The sequence below is a fragment of the Phaethon aethereus genome (genome assembly GCF_964289735.1).
Source record: "Phaethon aethereus genome assembly, chromosome: 9".
Classification (NCBI taxonomy): Eukaryota; Metazoa; Chordata; class Aves; order Phaethontiformes; family Phaethontidae; genus Phaethon; species Phaethon aethereus.
The window spans coordinates 23,096,294-23,121,686 of NC_138585.1; the positions used below are offsets into that span (position 1 = coordinate 23,096,294).

Genomic DNA, 25,393 nt, shown 5'->3' on the forward strand with positions numbered 1-25,393 from the left:
GTCCCTCCCTGGACTTTCTGCCGCTGAAGCCCCAAGTCCCAAAAGGTTGTGTCTCATGGCTGTGCAGTGCAGATAACCCTCCCTGCTGTACACAGCTTCACTGCTCTGCAGGGAGCTTTAGGGGAGAGGTGTTGACTTAAAAAAAGGAAGAAAAATGTTTTCTAGATGTTGTTTTTTTCCCCTTGGTTTCCTTGTGGGAATCCCACAGCTTTCACTATGGGGATGTACACCCTGCTGCCCAGCTGGGTAGCTCAGTGCTGTGATGCTAATGCTGAGAAGGGCAGAAGTCCCAATGACATTTGTTTTTTCGGTTCGTTTTGTGTCCTGTAGGACTCTGTCCAGTTTCCCATGCCCAAACAGCTTAATCTTTTCTTTGCCCAGTTACCATGAGGATGGGAAGAGATTCTTTCTCCCATAATGGTTTCTTTTCTTCCCTCACTCCTGGCTGGGGAGGACAGGCTCCAGAGCCCGGTGGCCTGGCCACTGTCCTCTCCATGGCTTTGGGACATAGGGCAGCGTGGTCACCGTGCTCCTTACCCATGGACCTGGTGTTTTGGTTAAATAGGTGCTCTCATTGCATCTGAGGCTGCGTTTTCTCACGAAGCTAATTCATGTGAGTCAGAAACAGCGAGGACTGATTTTTGTGTTTAAAATTGTTCTGAAACTTCAGTTCAGTCAAGAAAGTTGACCTCTGAAATGACAGTGCCAAGCAACAGGTCTGCTGGTGGAAGGTACAAACATGGATCTGTGAACAGTAAACAACCTGTGATCAAACTGTTTATGCTGCTGAGCTGTAATCTTCTGTGAGCACATAATAATGTATTAATTTATCTATTCAAGCTGAAAAGTGTGTCTGATTTCTTGATTGCTTCCTATGCCAGACAGTTGGATTGTGTTTTTTTTCTTGAAAATTCCTGCATCTTATCTAAAATTTCAATGTTATAATTGCAGAAACAGCTGGAAGACTACTTGACAAAGATCCTAAAAATGCCAATGTACAGAAACTACCATGGAACCGTAAGTAGAAATCAGTTTGCTTTACGAATGTTGAATTCATTGGAAGAAGACCTGGAGTTTATGTAAGAATTGTTTTACAGCCATTTTGTAAGCATTTTGGCTTATCTGGTTTCTCCAACATGGATATAATATTATTAAAACCAAAGGAAAAGGATGAATGGCTCATTATAATACAGTGATAATGTCCTCAAGGTAGTCCAGCCCCTAAAGGTGATTGCACATGCGTAAGGTAGTGGGTTTCTCTTTAAATCTGAGGAGTGTTTAAGATGAGTTGAAGTTTTAAATACTTAAACAATTGGAGTCCAAACCATATTTGTAATCACTCCTTCAGTTTGGACTTCTTATGTGGTCCTGGGTGCAAGTTTGTCTCTGGTGCCTATTCTGTGCAGTTTTGCTGGACATCAGTGACGTTGAGTGCGTATGAGTGATACCCATTCACCTCTGCAAGTATTTTGTCACTTCCCAAGGGAGATGGTAATTGGCTTATTTTCCCAAGTCAATGGTCTTTTTGAAATGAGGAGAGATGTCAAATCCAACTTCAGGCTTATTTTAAGCAAAAAGATTTTCCTTTGAAAGCCATCCTTGAATGTTTCTTCAGTAGTCCTAGCTTGTCATCCACAGCTGTAACATCTCCTTGGAATGGCAATTTATTTCCCTTTTTTCAGCTGCATAAAGACTATGTTACTCTGTGTTTTGTATTATCAGCAAAACCTGATGCATGCATTGAGTAGCTGTAGAGCTTAGGGATGTATCTGAGCAAGGGGTGTAACTGGGAACGCTTGCTTTTCAAACACAGCAGAAATTTAGGCTAAACTTAGGGTATCTGTAGCATCCAGTTCTTCTCTTCAACTTTTGTTGTTGCTTGGTAGATATTCTACGCTTTTGCAGGATGTCAGTTGTGTAGAGATGTTGGGCAGCCTGTAGCTGGATGTCATGCCTGAAAGCCGTGCGTGCTCTTGTTGCAGAGCTCAGAGTGTTGAGCACTGCTTCTTACATGGGACAAAGTGCTCATCCAGTGTTGGCCATCGTGCTTTGGGTTGCAAGAAGTCTTCAGGTCTGGGCTGAGAGGAACTGTGCTGCTTAGAGTGCTTCTTTTAGGGACAGGCTGTAGAGCTTAATTTAAGTCCAGTGCAATCAAGAGCCATGTTAGTCTGCATGTGGAAAATAGTCATCTTTTGTTCTAAAGGCAAGATTGAGATAACTTGGCAATTTTGATCAGTAGCATATGCAAAGCGGGGGAGAATTATTTTACAGTGTGGATCTGTCTTGTCACTCTTAGGCAGGCGTTGCTTTTTTTTTTTTCTTCCCAAATATTTTGGAGAATTTCTGCTCATGTAAGAACGTGGGTGATCTTTTGACCAGGCTGTGGTTTGAAGCAGGCTGCCACGGTGGGGGCCGGGCGAGGAGACGAGTGGTCCTGCCTTGCCCGGGCAGCTGTGGGGTGCTCCCCTCCTCCTGCACTGAATCGCCCTTCTGTCCCTGGCCCCCGGAGCCAGATGTCACTTTGCACATAAATTCTCAGTTTATTGTTGGCTGTTGCTGCATTTGGCTGCAGTGAAGCATTCAGTGAGGACTTTGCTGCCAATGGTGGTGCTGCTAAGTGTAGTGGGTCCTGCAGGCAATGTTGGAAGAAAGCACAGGGAGAAAAATGTTTCCTTTAAAAAAACCCACCAAAACAACCCTCCCCATTCTCAGACTAGAGACTAAAGTGAAGATTTCTGGCATTTTCCTTGGAACTGTATTTGTCCTCCTTAGAACAAAATGAGAGCTTTGCTCTTCCTGTGGTTAAGTCTGGTGCCTGCATGCTGACAAATGCTGTAACTGTCTTAATCTGGGAGCACATTTTAACTCCTGTGTATTCCTGTCATCAAATCTGTGCACCAAGGTGTTTTTTAAAATCCTAAGTTCATAAGTCAGACACAGGATTGCAATGGTAAGGTGCAACCCACCTGATGCGTAACTCTTGGTCCTTGTGAAAAACCTGCTTGGGTCAATAGCATCTCCTCGGAGACATTTTTACATCTGACCTGCACAATTTAATTATTCACTTTTTTGCTGCTTTTATTTTGCATTTGTGGTGAATCTGTTATTTGTCAGTGAGGGGATCACTGCTTTCTATGCTGTCTCAGGGACCTACTGTGCACTGGGAGAGTTGAGCCGGTGAGTTGAGCTTGTAGCAGCTTTGCAGACATGAAGTCCCCAGTGTGTTGAGGATCGGGTCCATGGTGACCACACGACATTGTAGAGGTGGTACATCCTCTGTCCTTCCTAAGGGATGCTCCTGCAGGCTGTGGAAATAAACCTACTGAAGCATCATCGTTTAGTGGTGTACTGAGCATCCCTTGCTTTGACTAGCAAGCTCTGAATGATAAAATCTACAGCCTGCTCGAATTTCCCTTAACTTATCAACATTTTGTGTGGAGTTCACAGATATTTTGGTAGACACATTGTATTTTGTAATCAGAGCCCAGACTTCCTAGCTCGCCTTTTTTTTTTTTTTTTTTCTTCCTTTTGCCTATGTGGATTGTGGTTAAATCTAGTCCTTTCCAAAACCTTTTTATAGTACTTCTGGGCTGAAGTGCTTTAAGACAATTACTATTAAAATTGATACTTTAGGAATCTCAATGTGTTAATTGTCCACACTTTTCTCTGGGAAATGGAAATTGGGGGAATATAGCCCAAAAACATGAGGAAACGGGGCCTGTGGGATTAGCTGTAATTCATATAAATTTTTTATTAATTGAACCTTTGCATCATTTTTTTTGTATGAGTTGCAGTAGTTGAAAGATGCCTAAGCAAAATAAAAATGAAGACTTGGTTGAACCAAAGCGTGTGTGCCTGTAACATTTTGCATGAGCTTTAGTGAGTAAAACCCTCATCTTAAGTGAAAGCCGTACAACGTAAGAATAACTCAGATACGTGCGAGTGGCTGCTGTTTTGCCTCTGATATGGTACTTGGATCTGCAGACCATTGCAAATGTCCCTGCCCAACCCTTCAGTATTTTTAGTTATTGCACTTGAACTTCCGCATATTTGATTTTTTTTTTTTAATTGGGCTTTAGTATAAGCCAATTTTTTTGTTAAGAAATAGCTGGCATCTTGTCATTGAACGGTATTATTCTGAACAGCGGTGTAATTTCATTTTATTGCTAACCACAGCTGCTGATCAACTCTTTACGGGTTTTTTAACCCACTAAATTAAAAACAAGAGTTGAAAGGAAAACAGCGTGGAGCTGCTGAATTCTTTCCGAAATGCAGATGCTCTGTGAAATTTTTGCTCGCGTAAATCATGCGTGCTTGACATTGGCAGAACGTCGCTTTAAAGCTGTGGCTCGTGCACCTTGCAGCTGGTTCTCCACCTTCCGTAGCTTGTCTTTCTGCAGCTGATCACTCACGTCTGCTTTGGGTTTTTTTTCCTCTTTATTGCCACGACAATGTCATTGAAACTGCATTCTCTAGGCCTGTATCTCATACTTAAACTATGCTGCTGCGGATCGCTCTGAAACCGGAGCAGGATGCCAGCTCGCCGGGGAGGCAGCTGGGCAGCGCCGGAATTCAGATGTGAAGGAGAGGAAGGCACCTCACTGCTCTGCGTTCCCCTCTCAGTTTTTCTGTGAATGACGAGCAGCTCGGGTGAAAGGCACTGTGACAATAAAAATAGCTAATGCGGCAGTAATAATAACAGTAAATCATTCCATGAGATATTTTCCACTGCACTGAGGAATTTTCCTTCTAACTGGCAGAATTTATTTATTTTTTTTTTTTAATAAACCAACAGCCCTAATTAGAGCTGCTTGATCAACGTGTTGGATGGGCTCCTGTCACCCTCGTAGCGGTTTCAAAGACTCCTTGGCTGAAGAGCAGGTTGCTGTGCTGCCAGATAATCTTTCTTTCATTTTTATGTAGTAGTTCTGTTTCTGAAAGTAATTTCTCCTTCTCTTTTTCTTTTTGCTTCTTTGAGGACAATTATTTCTCTGCATGCAGCGCTCCTCAAATTGCTGCCAGCTTTCTCGTTGCAGCCGGCATTTTCAAAGGGTTTTGACATCTGTGTGCTTTTTTTTTTTTGTGTGTGTGCCCACTGTGAGAAAGATGGCTGGGTTTCTGATTCGACTGATGGGGAATGCCAGCCATTTTCTGAAGAAATTAAAATGGGATCCAGGGCAAAGAACTGGCCTGAGACTTTGCTTGGGGCCCCCGATGAGAGCTTGTAGGATACGCTGGGTTTTCAGATGCTCCACATCCTGCTCTGAGTGTCACTGCAGAAGCAGCCAAAATGTTTGTAGGTCCCACCTGGTGCTTTTCCAGAAGGTGTAGGGAGAGCGGTGATAGCAAGATTGTTCGTAAAAGCATGCAGTAACTTGTTCTAGGCGCTTTCTGGAAACAGGCTGAAATCACCCAAAAATGAGGGCATTAAGTTTGCCTCTACTGAATAGAGGTTACTTTATGTCCTTGAGCTACTCAGAGGAGAACAAGAGATCTTTTGTTCTTCTCTGTGACCTTACTGATGCGAGAAGTTTGAGAAGGAGCAGCAGAGCGTGAGGAGGAGGAAGGATCTTCTGTCCTACCGCTGTTTCTTTGGAGCAAAAACGGTGCTGGGAAGGGGAGCAGTGCCAGCCTCACTAAAACTGCAGGACAGGCTTTGGCCCCAAATTTACTGATATTCTTTGTTATACTTAGCGTTTGAAAATACCTCCGACACCTGTGGGTCCACCCATGTAATTCTGGATTTTGCCAATGGGAGCCCTGAGGTCGGTTGCCAAAGAGCAGGTGACAGTGGCCACCTTGGAGGAGAGCCCGTCCTTGGGTGCTGGCACCTGAGCTGCTGCGGGGCATGGGTGGGCATGGCCCAAAGCGGGCCTCGAGGCTGCCTGGTGTCCCAGCTGCGGTCGGGAGCAGAGGTTGAGTCCTGGGCCTCGTGCCAGCCGGCTTCGTTGCCAAAACATGTGGCTAGAGGCTTCCCCCCGGCTCGCTGCCTGGCCAGAGGGGAGGCCGACTTGTGCCCGCTGCCTGCCCTTTCTGCGCTTGGGCGGTTTTATGCTGCAATAAATTAGAAGTGCCTGGGTGCAGACGAGCCTCGGCCGTGCGAGGCAGCTCCTTCGCGCGGCTGCTCCTGCCCAAGCCCCGTCCCGCACGGGACGCCCGGGGCAGGCGTTTCTCCCTGCTGGTGGGGCCCGGGGCTAAGAGCCAGCAGGCCCTCGGGAATGTCCCGCTGTGCCAAGAAAAGCCTGCTCGGTCGAAGTCGCCAGTGTCCCTATTTTTAGAGGTGAACGTAATCCTGCTGCGCTTTCTGCCCATCTTTGCTTGTCGTTACGTCCCTCTGCAGTCGCTGAGGTGGGAGGAGCTGCAAGGAGGCAGGTCGCTGGAGCCTGTGGTTTGCTGGTAAATTTGCTAGTATGGCCCGTGGGTTTCGCATGCTCGTGCTGGCCGTGGAGCTCTGTGCAGACTGGCAGAAGTCATGGAGAGTGTGCTTGAACTTGCTCTCTTCCTGCCCCACTGTGGCTTTCCGGTGGATTTTTGGGACACTGGAGTGTGCACAGCGCTGAGCGGGTGCGACCAGCTGCGACGGTCTTGGAGGATGACCATGGGTTGAGGGGCTGAACCCCTGTGTGGTGTGTGTCCGTGGGGTGGGGGACTGGAAGGGAAGAGGCTGCTCCCAGCCCGTGTATGTTTGCTTATTCCCTTTCCAGCCTTTCTGTGAGGTTCACTGGAGGAAGGAGAGGATTCAGGCAGCCGGACAGGTTCACGCAGGCCCCCAGACAGTGTCAAACTTGAGTCCTCGTTTCAGCCAGTGACCCAGGAGGGAGGATAGTGGTGGATCCCTCTGATAAGTTTAATCTTGATTGTCTTGGTTGCCTGAAATGTGTTCTTCAAAGCACATTTAAAATAAACAAGAAAACAAAAAACTCAACCAAACTACTTTTCTTGTCTTCATAAAAATGCTTAAGCAATGGTGGGTAACGTCTGTTCAGGATGTTCTGTCTTTATGATAAATCACATTGATGAAGCAAAGTATTTTGTGGATTTCAGAGTATGAAAGATGGGGGGAATCTCTTTTTCTTTCCTCAGATGGAGTTCATTGGAGTAAGCCAGCTGTCGTTCATCCACGATCTGGGACCAAAGGGCATGTGAGTTGTGAGCTGTGTCTTTGTGAATTGTGGTTCACCAAGAGCATGGCTTTTTAAATAAATATGGTTCAAGCTGATGGCTTTCCTTTCTTGCCAATAACTGACTGGAGAGTATTCTCCCGTCTGGGTATAAGAATGTGTTAATGTTCAGACAGAAACGCTACAACTTTGGGAAATAGTCTCGGGAGTGGTCTGCTCTGTGAGGTACGAGCTGCAGCCCATCATCTGGCTCATGAAGTTTCTCCCCTTCCCTCCCCACAACCTGTTGACCCACTTGTTCTTCTGCTTGTGCTATAAAACAGGGCCCTGCATTTCCTAAATCTGCATGATTTCCTTCAGGGGGGTTTTCTCCTTCTTCCAGCTTGCAGGGCAGTGGTGCAGAGGCTGCTCGGGCACGGCTGGAGGTGCCAGGAGCCATCCCTGGGCACAGGGGCTGGGGGCTACAGCAAGCATCCTCCACCCGAGAGCCACCCTTGCACCTCCAGGCGATCCGTGTTGCCCATTCTGACCGTCTTTCTGTCCTTGCAGAGAAGGGTTGATCATGAAGCGCTCCGGGGGCCACCGCATACCCGGCCTGAACTGTTGCGGCCAAGGAAGGATGTGCTACCGATGGTCCAAAAGGTACTGGTGGGGTGGGCAAAGGCGGTGAGCTGCGTGCTCCGCGGGCACACGTACAAAAATTCTCGTTTGTCTCCCAACATGTCTGTGAGGGAGAGTCTTGCTTTTTTTTTTTTTTTTTTTTTTACAAAATTCAGTTTTTCAGGTCAAAAGTGTCTGTAGGTTAATCCCCACTTACCCTCCTGTGTGGAGGATGGTGAGTTTTTTCTTTTACATTGGAATTCATAGCAGAAAGGACATGTTGCTCCAGAGGAAAATTGGGATTTCCTGCAGCCTGAGCTGGCAGAAATGGCAATGATCCCCTGGTCTATGCCAGCCTTCTCCGCTGCAGGAGCACCCGGGGCTCTGTGCCTTCGGGAGGGGACGCGGCTGGTGGGACCGCCCCAGCCAGATTTCATCCCGGTTTTCTGAGCTTCCCTTCCTCAATTTACAAAAAGAAAATCAATTAATTGAAACACTTTCTGGGCTGCTTTGGAGCTGGATTAAATCAGACATGACCTGCAGCAGTAAGGAGCTCTGTTTGGTGCAATTAACCTTGGAATTAAATACGTCGCCTCTTCCTTATTACTGCTGGTGCTCAGATTCTGGTGTTCTGGTGGGAGTTTTCACAAGCCACCCTGTTCCCATGTCCCTGCCCGCTGCAGACAGACACAATTTAACTGTCCCCATCCCTTTGCCTTCTGTGTTAGATCTCGGTGTTTGCTGGGGCTGCAGCGCGGCAGGCATGTGCTACAGAGGAATATGTGTGTTACCAGCTAGCATCCAGAAAACGCAAGGGGTATTTCCTGGAGCTTGCCCTTTCTGGGCAAATCTTTCCTTTTGAAAATCCAAATAGCACGTATCTGTCTTAGAGCAACAATTTCTTGGTCTGTAGGAGCTTCCCCAAGCATTATCCACCTTTGGATTTTAGCATTGCCAATGGGCTCTCCAGAATTTTTAAAGATAAAATTAATTTTTCCAACAGAATTCTTCTGTACTCTTGTGAAGAAAAGGTCCTATTTCTTCATAGTTTTTCCAACATTTCTTAATGTGACTTTACAGAAGATCGCTATAATGAGTGCACAAGGAGATAAAGATGTGACCTTCTTCCAGGTCAAATAATTAAATTGTCTCCAATTCTTTTTTCTCTTTTATGGGGGGGAAAAAAAAAAGCACATTTTCCTCTTCATACCACTCGGTTAACTCTTCCCTACGTTTTGCAGAGCCCAGGCTTTAGTGAGGATGGTCGCACATTCAGCTCTCATGGATCTCTGTTTCCCTTTAGAGCCTAAAAAGGGGGTGGGAGAAGTGGTTGAGTGGGATTGTGTGCAGGGTAACACAGGAGGAGCACTAAATCCGTGCCACGGCCTGCCGGGACCGACAGCATATGCATCAATAAATAAGCAGATAACAGTAATATTTCCCAGGGAGGGTTTATTTAAGTGAAGGATTTTTAGGACGCATCAAGCTGGGTGCAGAGCTCCCCATGAGCATGGGGCAGACCGTGGCCATCCTTTTCCTACAACAGCTTTGCCGTAGGCTTGGGGGTTTTATACCCCAAATTCATTTGACTTGTCGTAGTTGGGTAAGTTACGGCCACGGGGGCTGTGGGGAGGGACACAGAGGGGGATGGTGGGGTGACGCCATGAACGGGCACAGGAAGGACTTCTCGGGCATGGAGACCTGCATGGGAAAACCAGAAAGGGGAGCGCTTGGAAATGTGCCCCATGGGATGTTTGGGAGTGAAATTATGGGCCAGATAGGGAGGGGAGGTATTTTGGCACCAGAGGAGAGGTGATGCTGGGATAACTCTTTCAGGGCCCTGAAAGAAGAGGAAAAATTACAGGATCTGGAAGTTGAGGAGCTGAGGCTGTTACTAAAGATACAAGAATGAACAGATTTTTGCGATATTTTCTGTTGCTTTGTGTGTTTCTCAGCGTGCAGAAGAACGAGGCGAAGGTCTGGTGGTGGAGACCTGTGTGGGACAGAGGGGGCCGGTTACCCCAGCTGCGCTGCAGGGCGAGAAAAAATTAGAAATGCCATCCACAGTAAAAAATGTGGTTTTTTTCCCCCCAGAGCTGCCTTTAGTCTACGACATTTATGTAAAACCTGCCGGTCATCTCTCATCGTGTGTTTCTAACAGGGTTCCTGTTGCTTGGCAATAAAAGCTTTCCAAAATGCCTCGTTCATATATTTTGATAGGAGTGACAGTGATCATAGCTTCATAATTAATGTTAGAAATGTCAAGTAACTACCTTATTGCTTCTAGGTATAACATATAAGCTGAAGAAAAATCTGGGATGGAGGAATCCTTGTTGTACCGTGCCCGGTGCTGGGGCACCTGGTGGGATGTTTGTGGGCAGGGAGGTCCTTATTGATTTTGTTAGACACGAGAACCTATTTTTGCAAAGATTTCTATAAAAAGAAGTCATGCAAATAACTCTGAAAGTGTTATATTGAATTCAAACTTATTACTCGGGTTCATAAAACAGGCACTTTTCTGCTCAAGGAAACCCTACCCTGGACTAGCCCCTGAAAAGAAGTTTTACCTTTTAGCTGAATGCTTTCCTTTCCCTCGTAAATGATTTGCACTTGTTTTGAAGGAAACACCTTTTCACTGTATTAGTTTTTAGGGCTCTTGTTTTGGAGACCAGCACGGTTGAAATGCAAGTTACCTGGTTACTGTGCCCATACAGGTGGCTGGTGGTGAAGGATTCTTTCCTGCTGTACATGAAGCCGGACTCGGGGGCCATTGCCTTTGTCCTGCTGGTGGATAAGGAATTCAACATTAAGATAGGCCAGAAAGAAACAGAAACTAAATACGGGTTGCAGATCGACAATCTCTCTAGGTAAGAAATACAGTCTTTATTTAGACCTTTTTTTTATTTTTATCTTGCTCTTGCTTTTCTAAGGAAGAATTGATGCTCTCCTCCGGGAGGGCTTAACGGGGTGCTCTGGGCCGCCGTGGTGCGGCTCGGCTTCCCGCAGGGCTCAGCGCCTGGGTGGCTGCTGCTGGCTTTGTACCTGCTGGGCTTCGGTCTCTCACGCTGATCATTTCCGAGGTCTTAATGAGGCCTTTGGAGCCTCAGCCGCCGTTCGTCCATCCTGCGGTTACTGCTGGGGCCTGCGGGCACGGGGCATGCCGAGTTGCACAGTCTGTTTTTGCAGCGGTTGCTTACGGTAGTTTTCTAGGCGCTTTGTTCCTTTATGCTGCAAGCAGGGACATGTTCTTCTACCTCCCAGCCGGAGTATTGCCCAAGTGCTGGTTGGGATAAAGATATAATAAATAAAGATATTAAATATTTTTATGGTAGCTTACTAATCCTTTAAAAAAATACAGCATTAGCTAGGTCCAACTCTCTCCTCCAAGTTAAGCTGATTGTTAATTATTTAAATCTGGGGCGGGTTTTTTTATGCTTGGCAGTGCAATACTGTGGTAGTCACACAGAGCAGCTCATTGCTGTTGCAACGCTGCAAACGTACTCATTTGCAAACAAAACGACAAGGGCAAGTCCTTACATTTTGCTTCCATAAAATATGACTGATACAGGTGCGTTTAGCAACATGTGTAGACAGCGAGGAGCAGCCCCATTAACTGTACGTGGCTTCAGCATCCCACCCCACGTGCCATCTGTTTTACAGGTCGCTGATTTTGAAGTGTAACAGCTACAGACATGCCCAGTGGTGGAGGCAGGGCATAGACGAGTTCGTTCGGAAACACGGCAAGGACTTCCTCACAGAGCACCGCTTCGGCTCGTACGCAGCCGTGCAGGAGGACACGCTGGCCAAGTGGTGAGGCCCGCGGCCAGGCTGCAGCCGGATCTCGGAGCGGCACGCGCCTGCCATTGTTAGCCTGTCGGATAGAGCTGGTGGCGTTCGGTAGCTGTAGGGACTGAAGATAATTAGAAAAGTTGTAAAAAAAAAAAATGAGGCTTTCTTCACTGGGAAAAGAATAGCAGTACTGGGGACAGGAGTGCTCTGATCCTGTTACAGCTTTGCATCGCATTTTGAAACACCAGGTTTCGTTTGAATTTGAACGCATTGGGTATTTGCTATCATAATGATAAAAGTGGTATTTTGATGCACATATAATTGGTAGGATGCTCATGAGTTAAACCCAGAACTGCTCTTTCATTAAAATATCCTTGGCTTCAATTTTATCCCAGTTTCTGATTCTGGAAACACTGTTTCCTAAGGGTTCAGGTGTTTGGGCTCTGGGTTGTAAGCCTGTGGTAACACAGGTATTATTGAAAACGTCTGCCTCTGGCTACTCCCTTCCCCATAGCTCCCTCCCAAAGCAGCTGTGCTGCAGCCTGTCCTGCCCATGCTCATCTGCGACCGACGGTCTGATCATGTCCCTCATGCTCTGAAATGCAAGATATGTCCTACTCAACACATTTGCAAGGTGATTCTCATTCTGTAAGGCAACATTGCCCTTCCAGGCACCATCGACGTGTTCAGATGCAAATGGCACTCATCTGGTTGAAGGGCAGCGTCAGATTCAGGTCTTGCAGATTGGCTTTGCAACGGAGGAGAATCAACAAATGCACATTTGGGTATAGTCTAAGGGTGACTGGGCTTTATGCACACAGCAGTGCCACGAGAGAGCCTCCCATCCATACCGTAACCTGATTGCATTAAGCCATTCCCAGAAGCACTTCAAAAAATTGATTCTAGCTGGAAGCAAACCCTTGCAGTGCTCTCACTGCAGCGTCTGCCTTGCAGCAACCACTGCCCAAATAGTTTCTGTAAATCAAAGCAAAAGCCACTCTGCCATCCTTTCCCGAGAGCCAAACCTAGCTGTCGCATCAAGCAAAACACAAGAATATTGTGTGTGGTTGGCGGAACTACCAAGTGGCACTTAATAATCTCTTGTTGTGCTGTTTCGTGAAGCTAGTAATAGAAGCATCGAATCTCCCTGCTTGTTGTCCTAATTCTTGAAATTAGGTTTGTGCTTGCTTTTGAGAATAGAATATAAAATGACATTAACACAGAACCCCGTCGGTCTTCAGCTATGGGCTTTGTTTAATGAAGGGGGAGGAAACTTAGATCTACGTGCTGTGTTTTTACAGGTATGTAAATGCTAAGGGGTACTTTGAAGATGTCGCAAATGCCATGGAAGCTGCTAAAGAAGAAATTTTCATCACAGATTGGTGGTTCGTACTTACATACTTGGACGTTGACCAGCCGTCTCTCTTGGGATGTTCCTGACAATGCGGCAGTGTTCGGAGGCCCTACAGTATGGCAGCTAGCCGTGCAGCCAGATGGTTTGGCAGCACACCCAAACATCTCCTTGTGTTGTATTCAAAGGCCTTTTCAGGAGGGTTGGCAGCAAAAGCGCATGCTTGAAATCAACAGCTTGGTTGTCTCCTTCCAAGGAAAGGCCTGAAATTGCATGAAGGCACCACCTGAATTGCAAACGTTACGGCTTGAGGTGCTCATCAGGAGTGTAAATCACTGCAAGCCCAAGGGGCACGAACGTCTTTCAGTGTATAAGGGAACATGGATGCTCAGACACCGCTGACAGTGCTCTCCCACGGGATCCTGCATGGGATCCTCTTTTCAGCTCCCCCCCACTGTCTTGGGAAGCCTCATGCCAGTGATGAGAGCATCTTGGGGCGAGTGATTCTGCTCTGCTCTTAAATGGGCCGGACAATGGAGGTGGAGTTTTGTCACCCTGTCCGAGCTGTGTGGCTGCTGAAGAACCTGGCTCTGCCCACTTCTTAACTAATAATTCAATATGTGTATGCAGTGCTCTGGTTCCTGTTTGAGGCAGAAGAAGGGTGCTCTCACAGACTTGGGGCAGAGTTTCTTGGTTGGATGCTGGTTATGGCTGCCTGTGTCTTGCCTTTGTGGAGGTTAATCTGGCTGAACCAGCCTGGACCTTGGGAATGGGATGGTAGGACAGTCTCCCAAGACGTGGCTTAGATGTCCTCTTCAACCTTGGATACATCTCTGTGCTCTTCTTTCTCCATCTGTAAAATTAACCTCTTGTTACTAATCCACTGCCTGTAAGGACTGGGAGGATTAGGTTTTAAGTGGCAATTATTATGAGAAAACTCCGTAATATATGATGTTAGCATTTACTGGGGTAAACCTGTTTCCTAACACGACCACAGATAAACCCAATACTCCTGGATCCCCCTGCGCAACATCAGGTAGCAATGTAAGAGCACTGCATTTCAGACCCATTGTCCCTTAATGTTTTATTCAGATTGTTAATTTGTTAATGTACCTTGGAATTCCAAAACCTAACTGAAACTTGGAGTTTAAGATAAAAATGCCATTGTCAGAAGCGTGTTTTTAGGATGTAGCAATATGCTTTATCCAAGCACAAGTTCCCATGCTCGGTGCAAAAGTAAAGGAATGAAATTCTGTCATCTTGCTTTGCAGGAGTTAGATGAGATTGCTTAATTATTCCTTGTAATCCTTAAAGCTATGAATCAATAAAATGTCCTGTTAAGAGGTCATACTGCTTTGTCCTTAGGCAGCAAGGAAAATTCAGCAAAAAGCTGTGCTACTCAGCCTAAGTACCAGGAGAACTGAAATCCCACTCTTACTAACTTTTTATGTCTACACATTTCTTTCAAATATACCTTGGGGTTTTCTTTTGTTGCCTCTTCCCTTCATAGATAGAGTCCAAGTTTCCCCATTTAAACATCGCTGTTCAACTTGGTCTCATGGGTTGTTGAATACTAAGATGAATGTGCTGGACAATGTCCCCTGCCCTCTGCAATGCTCCGCTATTAAAAAACAAAGAGCATGACATTGGAGAATGCATCACTCTCAGATGAGAGCCTTCACATCCGCTTTATATAAACTCTGGTTTCTTTGCTACCCAAGCTGATTATTTAGGCCAGTGCTTTGTTTGCGGACTACATATGCTGTGTTTTTTCCGCCCCTTTATTTTCTTAGGCTGAGCCCAGAAATCTTCATGAAACGACCTGTTGTGGAAGGAAATCGCTGGCGGCTGGACTGCATCCTCAAACGGAAAGCAGTAAGTGAGCTCCAGCTGCAACCTTCCCCCTGCAGAAAACCCCGTGCACTCACCCAGTTACAGGGTCATACTGGGACTGGAGCGTGTGCACCGTTGATTTTGGTAGGGATGAGAGTTAAAGCTGGCCAAGCCTCATTTCAGATGGCCTCGGAAAACTACGTGTTTTGATTTGCTCCCTTGGTTTGGGTTTGGAAGAGCTCAGAGGCAGAAGGGTATACCCTGTGATTGCCCCTTCAAGTCCTCTGGTTTGGGTCACTTCAGCCTTGCATTACGAATACCCCAGCTCCTGGTGGGGTCAAAGAACTGTCCCTGTGCTGTCCTTATGGCATATGTAATTTAGAGGTATGGGAAAGACTAAGCGCTTTGCGGTGCTCTTGGTAGGTGGTTTGTACATCACTGTATTATGCAGATCCTGTCTGTCGTTACCACGTATTGTGTCTCTGCTGCAGCTCTTTGAGCTGAAGCTGAGAAAGGTACCATCAGTCTGCCAAGAAAATCAGGATTTCATTAGCAAAAAGTCACTTGGTGTCATCCAGAGGTTCATGCTAACTCACAATAACCTTCTCATCTTGTTTTTTATACTTGATATATTGCATAGGTCCTTGCTACAAATAAACACTGAAGAACTGATGTTCTTGCTGTTGACCCATCATTGCTTGCTGTAGTAAAGAAGTGTCTGTTGACATTAAATGTCATCCTAGTGTCCCCCAGCCCCGTTACCCCTGGGGGAGCCCCTCTTGCTCTTGTCCTGCCCAAATCAAGCTGCCCAAAGCTCTTCTTGCCATAGCTCTTTCACAGCTGCTACCATTGGTAATAATGAATTTTAGTGGAGCATAAGAAAGGCCAAAGCCTGAAAGGTTTTTGTGGTTTATTGTCTTTATTTCCAAGGATAACTTACATGATTAGAAAAGGTTTAATTTTTTTGGTAGCTGCCTTTTACTACCTGTATGTTTCCTGGTTTTCTTTGTTCTTACCCACCCCTCTCTATATTGTCATGGCTTTTGTAGCCACTAAGAGGAGGATGATCAGCTGTATCCTTCCTGCCTGTCCCTTGTCAGGTGGAGACTCTGGTCATGAGGGTCGTGGTGCATTTCTGTGGAGAAGGGATGTGGGGAACGGGCTTCAGCAAAGCATGAAGAAAAGGTGTACAGACACAAGCAGCATCACATTCCCCAGAGTTGGACCGTGGTGTTCAACTCGTTTACCAGGAGGTGATAAATGTGACTCAGACTTGAACTCCTATTTGCATTGCCATGTTATTGGAGTTAATAAATGCTCATGTTCAATAAGCAAAAGCTTGTATAAACTTGATACGGCCTTTTTCCCTCTGTTTTATTTTCTCCTTCTCTGCTGTTCCTCCTGAACAGAAAAGCTCAGACCTGCTGTTGACTTGGTGCCTTTCCTGGCACTCTTGGTCAGGGTTCCTGTGCAAAGCTCTCTGCTGTTTGCATGCTCTCCTTTCTTGTGCAGCTCTTTGAGATATGAGCAAGCAACTGCACCTACTAGCTCTGTTTCTCTTTTCTTTAACCATTTTCATCCCAGAAGACAGTTTATTTTGTTGCTGGTTGTACTCTGCTTTCCAATAATACATCTGGATCCAGGCTATAAAGAGCAAATGAGCCAGACAGAGAAGCTGAGGGTGATTTTATTTATGAATGTGGGCTGTACTTCAGTTGTTCACCCAACCCATGATAACACTGGTGCTAGAAATGATAGTTTGCCCCACGTGAGCAGTGAGTCAGGAAGGGAAGCATGGCTGGGGAAATCTCTTGAACTCTTGATGTGGTAGAAGGGCAGGAGTCCAGATGACTGTGTTGAAGCAGTCTTTGATTCCTTCTCCTTCCAAATTAGTTGTCATCACAGTCCTTATCTGCTCTGTGTGCCTGTCGGGGGAAAAAAAAAAAAAAATTTGTGTCTGACTCTTGTTGATTTGGAAGTAGTCTTATTTTCTGGCAAATGAAACGTTGCCAAAGGGCATGCTCACTGGATCGAAGAATTTGGCTTTGTTTGTCATGTTGACATGGATTTTCCTATGGCTATAAATACCTTGTAAGAGTGAGGAGTGTTTTAAGGTTAGTTCCTGGAAATACTTGCCTGCTTTTTCACTTGTGGCACTTCTTTGATTCGGCAGGGCAGTCAGCAAGCTGGTGTCTAGGTATTGGGGCAAGACTGTCCTTTATGTATGTACAGTGCTGCCTTGGACTTCTCTGGGCGCAGTGAGGAGCAGAACGTCCTCCACAATTTAGAGACTGCCTAAGCTCTGAGTAGCAGCTTTATGGGAATAGAAACGTAAAAGGCTGTGGAAAATTTAGGTCCCAAGTTTAAGCTGGCAAACTCCCCTGCAAGATGTTAAACCATGCTGATTTATGGCAACTGAAGGCGTCCCAGTGTGTGACCAGCATCTTCTGAGGTTTAGGAAGTACTTGACAGCTTTGAAAGTGCTTTAACACTATAAGAATGACCGGTTGGTAGGCCTTGGTGTAGCTCAGCTCTTCACACACAAATCCAGGTGCTGAGCCCTTCTCTGGAGGCTGAACAGTTTTCCTGAGCAGTGCAGGTCCTTGCATATCGTGAGGTCACAGTGGTGGATCTGGAAGAGCATATTCAAGAACAAGTAACCTTGGCCTGCATTTCTGTCTGCAGGCACAACATGCTTACTTAGCTTTTCCTCGCTCCAGAAATGGACTGTATCTGTTGAAATACCTGCATACCATGTGTTTCTTTTAATTTCTGACAGCAACAAGGCGTGAGAATTTTTGTTATGCTGTACAAAGAGGTGGAGCTTGCCCTAGGGATCAACAGTGAATATAGCAAGCGGACGCTCATGCACCTTCATCCAAACATTAAGGTAATTGCGCATCAGGCAGTCGTACGAAGGACGTTTGCATTCATTTGTTCTTGATAGCGCTGACCATCAGTGTATTTGGGTGTGAACTGGACGAACAACATTTCCCACCATTGCAATGGGAACAGTCTGAGAAGATGTCCCCATACAGCGATTACCACATCTGGCAACTTCATTTTTTTTTTTTAGGTTATAATTGAACATAAAATTCCTTAGTTTAGACTTGCCGAAGCAACTATTCACTTAATGCACAAGAAACATATCTCATGTAACAAGTTAATGGGGTTACATCAGATGGAAAATTACAATTTGAGAGTGTTGTCTCCTTTCAGCATTTCTGTTCATATGTGGACAACCAGAGTCAGCACTGGATGTTTATGTTCCCATCATAAATGAACAGCATTGCGCTGTTCTGTGCCTTTCCCCTGCTGCTTTGCCACCGAGCAGAAAACGAGTTGTGGCATACAAACCAGTAGATAAGGTTAGATGCAGTCTTTTGAAATTAGGGACATATACATTTTAATGAGCAATAAGATATGTTACTCAGAAGAGTGATTAACAAACGGCTAGAGTAATAGATTTATTGTCAGTTGATGAGTTGTCATGGAGAACGGAAGCATCCATTCACCACCATCTTCACAGCAAGACTGGAAGGTGTAACTAGAAGATATGTGCTAGCTGTGTAGCAGATTCTTGGGAGCAGCCAGGTGAAACTCCAGCTTTTCCCCAGGAAGCTGGTCTAATGGGTCCTCTCTAACATTAAAAAATAAAACTATATATGGTATGCTTTGATGTAGAATTTACTGTCATAAACACATGTTAAAAAGAATCTCATAAACAAATGTCAAACAACTTGTTGATTTTTAAATGGGGGAAAAAACCAGCCAACTTTTCATTTCACTTGTGTAGTGGCAACAACCAAAGAAGTGAGTCAGATCACCAATATGTTGTTTTCTTTTGGAGCAGGCTCTGTGTTTGAAGGCTCAGCTATTCTAGCTCTACTGAAAGCATGATTTTATTTGTTGAAGCAGTTTTCTTGACTATAGTCCTTTTATGAACACTGTTGCTGTAAGCGTGACCTATCCCAGCATCGGTAACCGTCGCTGCTCGGGAATACCCGCATCGTGGAGAAGCACCTGCTTGCCTCTAAGGCTGAGCCCAACTAGGGAGGAGTCATGTAGCTTCAGTAATTACAGCAGTCTGTGTGGAGGCATCTTCTAAAAACTCCAGTGTTTCCCCATCATCCTGAGCAGCCAAAAAAAAAAAAACCTGGGCAGCTCTTGGGCTGGAGGGATGTAAATTGGGCAATGATGCTGAGCTCAAGTGCTGTTTTTCTCCTCAGGTGATGAGACATCCAGACCATGTGTCCTCCTCTGTTTACCTTTGGGCCCACCATGAGAAGCTCGTCATCGTTGACCAGTCCGTGGCATTTGTGGGTGGCATCGACTTGGCGTACGGCAGGTGGGATGATGACGAGCATCGCCTGACCGATGTGGGAAGCGTCAAACGAATGGCAGCAGTGAAGTCGGTGTCGACGACCAACCTGGCAGTAAGTGAGCTTGCTCAGCTGGTGGCCATGTTCAACATCTGTGCGTCAGGTTTGCGGTGGGGATGAACAAGCTGTGTCCGCTTCTAAGCATAGGGTTGGGTTCAGGAGGTTTAAAGAAGGATAGTAATGGGAAGGAGGAAGTACCTGAGTACTGAGTGACTCTTTAGGGCTAGATCCTGACCAGCCCTTGCTAGGCATGGAGATAGGCTGGGTTTCCCCTGGAGCTTGGAGCAGACACCATTTGGAGGCTACGTTCTTAATAAAAATTAGCTAGAAATGTACAGTAAGCACCTGCAGAGTGCTCCAAACTTCTGGATACTCAGGCCTTCAGCAGGTGACTTGCTTGCTGAGCTTTCTGCTAACCAGGGTCTCTATGCAACCACGTATCTCTAAAAAAATGTAGAGGTCTAAATTTGTGAGAATTTCAAGGGGAATAATAATGCAGAGTAAATTCATGGGATTGAAGAATGGACTGCTAACATTAATAGGTTTTTCTGTCGAGTGCCTCCTCGGTACAGACTCTCTCCCTCAAAATATTCAGTAGTCCCACCAAAGTGTGTCTTTGTTACGGAGCAAAATTTGGTTGGTGGTTGTTTCTGATTGAATCAATTCTCGCTGATCTGCATAATCAGCTGTAATTAAAGGGGAACCTCTCCATACATAACCTGCAGCAATGTCTTGTGTCTTTTAAGTCTGTAGCGGAGTCATCTGAACGTGTCCCCCTGCAATCTCAAGCTCTGTCCCCAGAAAGCCACTTGTTCCAGAGGGATGCTGATGATGCCCCAGACATATCAAAAATGAAAGGAGTAGGAAAAGCCAAAAAGTTTTCAAGGTTCAGTATTTACAAGCATCTCCATAAACACGGCATGCACCACGCTGACAGCATCAGCAGCATAGACAGTGAATCAAGTAAGTAATGTTTTTCAACTAAACAATATACCTAAAGCATGTGTGGAGGGTGGGTGGGTGTACATGCAGATTCACATAGCTTCTAGGGTAATGTGTCCTTTGTAAGGAAGGAAAGCCGATGAATTTCTTAACTATCAGAATGATAACTATGTGTACTCAATATGTTAATTTGTGTCACTGCAAAATATACACGAAAAGTTTTACATGGATTTGCATTTAGTTAATTAACAATTGTCATCAGCCATCAGATGATGTGATGTAGTGTACACGATACCTACTGTTTATATTGTTGGAAAATTTTTGTTCCTGCAAGGGAGAACTGACTCTTTCATTTTTCAACTTGTATTTATTATAACAAGCAAAACAGTTTCTGAATGTGATTATCCCCTCTCATAGGCTAGTGTTACCTAGGTTTAAATCAGTTCACTTAAATGGAAATATTCCCAATTTACACACTTACTAGAGAGGAGAGACTATTCAACAGTTGAATATTTGAATGCAGCTTTTAATTCTCCACATGAAAAACAGCTTCAAAGCTAAAATTGACATTTGTTCTAACATGGAGTCCCTCCTGAAATCAGTTCCTGAAGTCCTCAGCTGCTGAAGCTCTATATTGCTTGTGGTGGGAACTTACTTGAGTTTCCATCACTCCCTACAGGTCTCACTCCTGCCTGTGGCTGGAGGAAGCCTTGCTGGAGCATTGTTTGCAGTCAGCTCAGGATATGACCATGGCTTTGCAGCTTCCATATGTCTGATTTAAAACCAGCCAGGTTTTGAATTTGGTCCTTTGCCTGTTGGTCACTTGTAGTTTCAGCAAACTGACGTCTCGTTTGAGCTCCTGTCGTGCAAGTGCCTTCAGACAGGATTAGGCACCAGCGTAGCAGAAGTGGACGTGGGTTTTTGCTGTGAATAGAGCATCTTGCCTTTCTGCAGGTTACTGTAACCCCACTAGAAGTCAACCGAACATAATCCAGACTTTAAAGCCCCATCTGAAAATGTTCCATCACCACAGTGAATCCAAACAGGGGCTCTCTGAGCCTCATGAGGGTAAGTGGAGGAAGATGGAGGTGCAGACCCCTTCAGGCTTTAGCTGCTGATATTTTTGCTTTGTAATGATGGTGAGAGTTAGGTTGGGTGCCAGGATCAGCCTTCGCTGCTTATTGTTCTCGCACTGTCCTTAGCACCCATCCTGAGGACATCCTGGCAGAAAAGCCTTCTCCATAAGCTTCAAAAACCACAGCATAAATAAATAATAATTTAAAAATCCAACAACAGCAACCAAAAAAAACCCCCAAAATAAAAAACCCAAACAAATTTGCAATACTGACAGCAGGGAACAGTTGAGGAAATAGCTCTGATTTTGGTATATGATTATGTCAGCAGCTCCCTTCCTGTAAAGAAAGGGGCTTATTACTGGAATTGGAAACTTCTGGATTGGATATTTTAAAACAAGCCTGATGCAGGAAGACAAATGCAAACAGAGAGAGGAAACAGCAAAGTGGCTGCTGCCAGACCTGTGTTTTGGATTAAGACTTGAGGGGCCACCCCTTTTGCCCCTTATTAAAGTCAATGAAAGCATACTCAGTTGAGAAAGGAGTTGGGTGGTTATGAGCTCTGAGCTGTTCTGATCTCTGGACTGGTGTCGAAAGGGCCCGCTTCACTGTGGTACCTCATCGAGATGCCTTTGAGTTCCGGCATGGAGTGAGGAGCAGTTCTTTGACATCTTCTTCTTGCTAATGTCTTCCCCTAAGGCATTAATTGCCAATTATGAAATATTGGTTACAAAGTAGCGGCAGGTAACAAGGAACAGATGCATTTGATTCATGGAAATGAAGTGCAGTCTCCCCTGTGGTCACCTCGTGCTCATTCATGAGTCAGTGTACAGTCATCGAAGTCATCAGTACGTGAAGTCTGTTTTGGCCGGACGACGTGTCCCACCCATTCCTGTTGGAGCATGCGGAGTCAGCGATTCCCCAGCTCCACCTGGACTCTCACTAGAAGCTCAAGCCTCCCAAGGCAGCTGTGGTGCATACCTGCCGCATGGCGTTTTTGGCATGGCTTGGCTCGGCTCGGTGGGGTTACGGCAGTGCTGGCAGGGCTTGCTTTGTGTAAACTGGTCTTGTTGCGCTGCTGCCGATGTGTATTTTGTTGAGCGTTGAAAGGGCTTTTTTGTGCTAAAGGGCTTTCATGGTTACCTGGTGATGTGGTTGGGTGAGGAGAAGGCTTCTGCTGTTGGCATGTTACTGTGTAATTACTGCGCTAGTGTTTGCTGTACAGTAGATGAAGGCTGCTCTCAGGGCCAGGAAATAATGCTAGTTAAACGTTTATGGTCTAGGCCAACATTTTTGGGTTTTTTTTTTAGGAGAGAGGAAAAAGTTCACCCTGCACCCAAAATATGTGCTGTAGAAAAAGGATCTTGTTAGGAGGGAATATCCCTGTGTACAATATTTTAGAGCATTTAAATCACCATCAATTTGGAATTCAGGATCTATTTGTTCACCATGTAAAAATTGTATCAAAAGATAACATTGTTATTTGGAGAAAACAAACACAACCCCCCCACAATATTTAAAGAGGGAACATGAGCTTCCTCTCATTCTAGTTAATAAAAACAGGAGATACACCCTGCTATAGAATTAAAATCATAAACCCTCTAGCAGAGAAGTTTGAATTAGTTTGTTAGTGCTCTAAAATATGTTAAGTAGGTGATATATGTGACGTACCTGTACATATATCCGCTAAGGCCAGTCGCAGATGGGAGTGGACTCCCACTTGCTAACGCTTAGGTGTCACAGGACTGTGGAAAGACAAATTATTATAGGGGAATTTTTTTAGTCTAGTGTAGAGGGGATTCAGCAGCTGCTTTATGTTTCCATAACAGTCTCCTATATATAACCTGTCCTGATTGTATAACAAATATTAAAATAGCAAAGAAAAATACTAATATGCATCCTTTGAAAGCAACAGGGAAACTAGGGAGCAAACAGCTTCAGCCAGCTGGGACTGGCAGGTCCCGCCGATGCTTTGCCATGGCAGTGAGTCTCTCGCCAGCGTGTGCGATGGACAGCCATGACTTTGGAGAGTGTGTTTTTGTTATCTTGTTTGCCTGTGACAGATAAAGGATCCATTCGCAGCTTGAAGACAGGCGTTGGCGAGCTGCTTGGGGAAACCAGGTTCTGGCACGGAAAAGACTATTGCAACTTCGTCTTTAAAGACTGGGTTCAACTTGACAAACCTTTTGCTGGTAAGTGCCTTTGCATCCTGGAAGTCATTACCTTCCCCTAAACCCCATTCCGCACCTTTTCAGTCTCAGACCGTATTTTTTCATGCTTCTGAGCCAGAGGTAATGAGGCCATTTTGGTTGGCTGCTAGGAAGAAGCAGCAGAAGTCCCTTTGAGAAGTTCTAGGGCCAATTATGCTGTTACAGTCCGTGGACTTGGACTGCCAGCGATTGCATGATAAATCTAAATTGATCTGCGCAGCCCTTGGTGCCAAGTCTCAGAAGCTTCAGTTTGAGGAGGGGGACGCCGCACTTTTCCACATTCACGTCCTTTGTCTGAGGAGATCCAAATGTGCTTTCCTGTCCCATAGACTTCATTGACAGATACACCACCCCGAGGATGCCCTGGCATGACATCTCCTCCGTGGTGCACGGCAAAGCTGCCCGTGATGTCGCCCGACACTTCATCCAGCGCTGGAACTTCACCAAGGTGGGGTGCGGGCATCGCTGCTGCGGGCGTGGAAGTAAAAACAGAACCTGCCTCATCCACGTGCCCTCCCTAGGCATGCGTTTTATTATTTTTATGTTATTTTGCTATGTTGCAATCTCTTCAAAAATATTTTTCTTTTGCTTTTTTCCCTTGGGCAGATTATGAAGCCCAAATACCGATCCCTGTCCTACCCATTCCTGTTGCCAAAATCTCAACAGACTGCTAACGAGTTGAAGTATCAGGTGCCCGAGGCTGTTTGTGCCACGGTTCAGGTGGGTGTTGGTGGTCTCCTGCTCACATACTCCTAAGAGAGCTTGTTTCCAGCAGGAAGTGTCGATGCCTGACAGACCCTCTGTAGAACTTGAAATTATAAAATGAAAAAATCTTGTTTAATTTAACTTACATCATAGGTGGTCAGATCTTCAATTACAATAAAATAATTCAACTCTCTCCACAGAGGTGCATTAATTCATACCTCTACCTTTGAGGTAAGAGGACTGAGCTGTTTGCAGCACTTGAGTTATAGGAACATCATGACGTTGTATAGCTGTGTAATTTTCTGTTTTGTTTTCTGCCTTTCTTCTAATGCTTAACATTTTTAAATTTTTTTGTGTTTTGGGAAGGCCTGATGGGTTGAGACTGCCCACTGAATATTTATTTCAGATCTTAGAGCAGTCTACCAGGCCCCTGACACCATGATCAGATGGGTAGTGGTCAGCTAGAGCCCAGCACTAAGTGGAGTCTCGGGGCTGTTGCTTTCTGCATTGAACTTCATCTGCATTTTATTATGCAGCCACTCAGCCCTGTGGGTCCTCCTCAGTTCTGCACAGTCAGCCCACGGTCTCGTTGGTGACAATCATCCTCACAGGCATAATTGCCAAGATACCTATATTTAAAAACCCAGTTAGCTGTATTGAGTGCATATATTGAACACTACTGCTACCCAGCAGCACCATGGACTTGTTGAAGAACACATAGTCAAAATAGTTATGCTGAAGCAGCAAAACAATTGTGTCTCTCTCTGGATGAAAGATATATGAAATAAGATCAATTAGACCAAAACCAGGAAAAATGCATGCCTTTGCTCTTCGTAAGGAGTGGTCCTCCCAGGTGACAGCAACGCTTGGGGAAGCTTGGTGTAACAAGATGCATTTTTCTGGGTTTGTGGGTTGCCAGGGCATTGTCTGCTCCTCCCCATGTGGTGTTGAGGAATGGCCAGCATGAGGATCTTGGGCATTTTACATCAGCCTCCAAAACAGTGCTCGCAGCTTGTTGAGAAATAGTCTCACTTCAGGCATCATCATGCTTCTCTGTGGCTGTGAATGCCTCCCCGGCTGTGTCTGTGACACCAACTTTTTGGGAAATTTTGCTTTCATGGAAGTGAGGGGGCTTGTATCCCCTGAGCGCACTCAAGCCACAAGATAAGCCTCAACTTCTAAATCATGGGCTTTGCTGTAGCAAAAAGTTAAGCTCTACTTACTACAGAACTGGAAGCTGTTTCTCCTAAAGGAGAAACTAAACTGAGCACAGTCAAGGTCCAACTTCCCTTCAGTCCGTACTGCAGAGCTGCTGGCTCAGGGCATCGGGCCGTGGGAGAGGAGGATGAAGCTCAGACGGTGACTGCTAAATTCCGCGTACACCAGT

At 45.5% G+C, this 25,393-nt stretch overlaps 1 protein-coding gene across 1 annotated transcript in view; it reads left to right on the forward strand.

The window, feature by feature from the left end:
- Positions 1 to 25,393, forward strand: part of PLD1 (phospholipase D1) — a gene marked incomplete at both ends in the record, with an annotated part of 41,752 nt that overhangs the window by 2,653 nt on the left and 13,706 nt on the right. Inside the window, 13 exons of the mRNA XM_082003765.1 lie at positions 952 to 1,017; positions 7,084 to 7,142; positions 7,671 to 7,763; positions 10,436 to 10,588; positions 11,382 to 11,531; positions 12,812 to 12,895; positions 14,655 to 14,736; positions 17,474 to 17,584; positions 18,924 to 19,130; positions 19,823 to 20,039; positions 23,155 to 23,283; positions 23,631 to 23,749; positions 23,908 to 24,021. Of these exons, the coding sequence (XP_081859891.1) occupies positions 952 to 1,017; positions 7,084 to 7,142; positions 7,671 to 7,763; positions 10,436 to 10,588; positions 11,382 to 11,531; positions 12,812 to 12,895; positions 14,655 to 14,736; positions 17,474 to 17,584; positions 18,924 to 19,130; positions 19,823 to 20,039; positions 23,155 to 23,283; positions 23,631 to 23,749; positions 23,908 to 24,021 (1,584 nt within the window). The remainder of the gene's footprint in view (positions 1 to 951; positions 1,018 to 7,083; positions 7,143 to 7,670; positions 7,764 to 10,435; positions 10,589 to 11,381; positions 11,532 to 12,811; positions 12,896 to 14,654; positions 14,737 to 17,473; positions 17,585 to 18,923; positions 19,131 to 19,822; positions 20,040 to 23,154; positions 23,284 to 23,630; positions 23,750 to 23,907; positions 24,022 to 25,393) is intronic.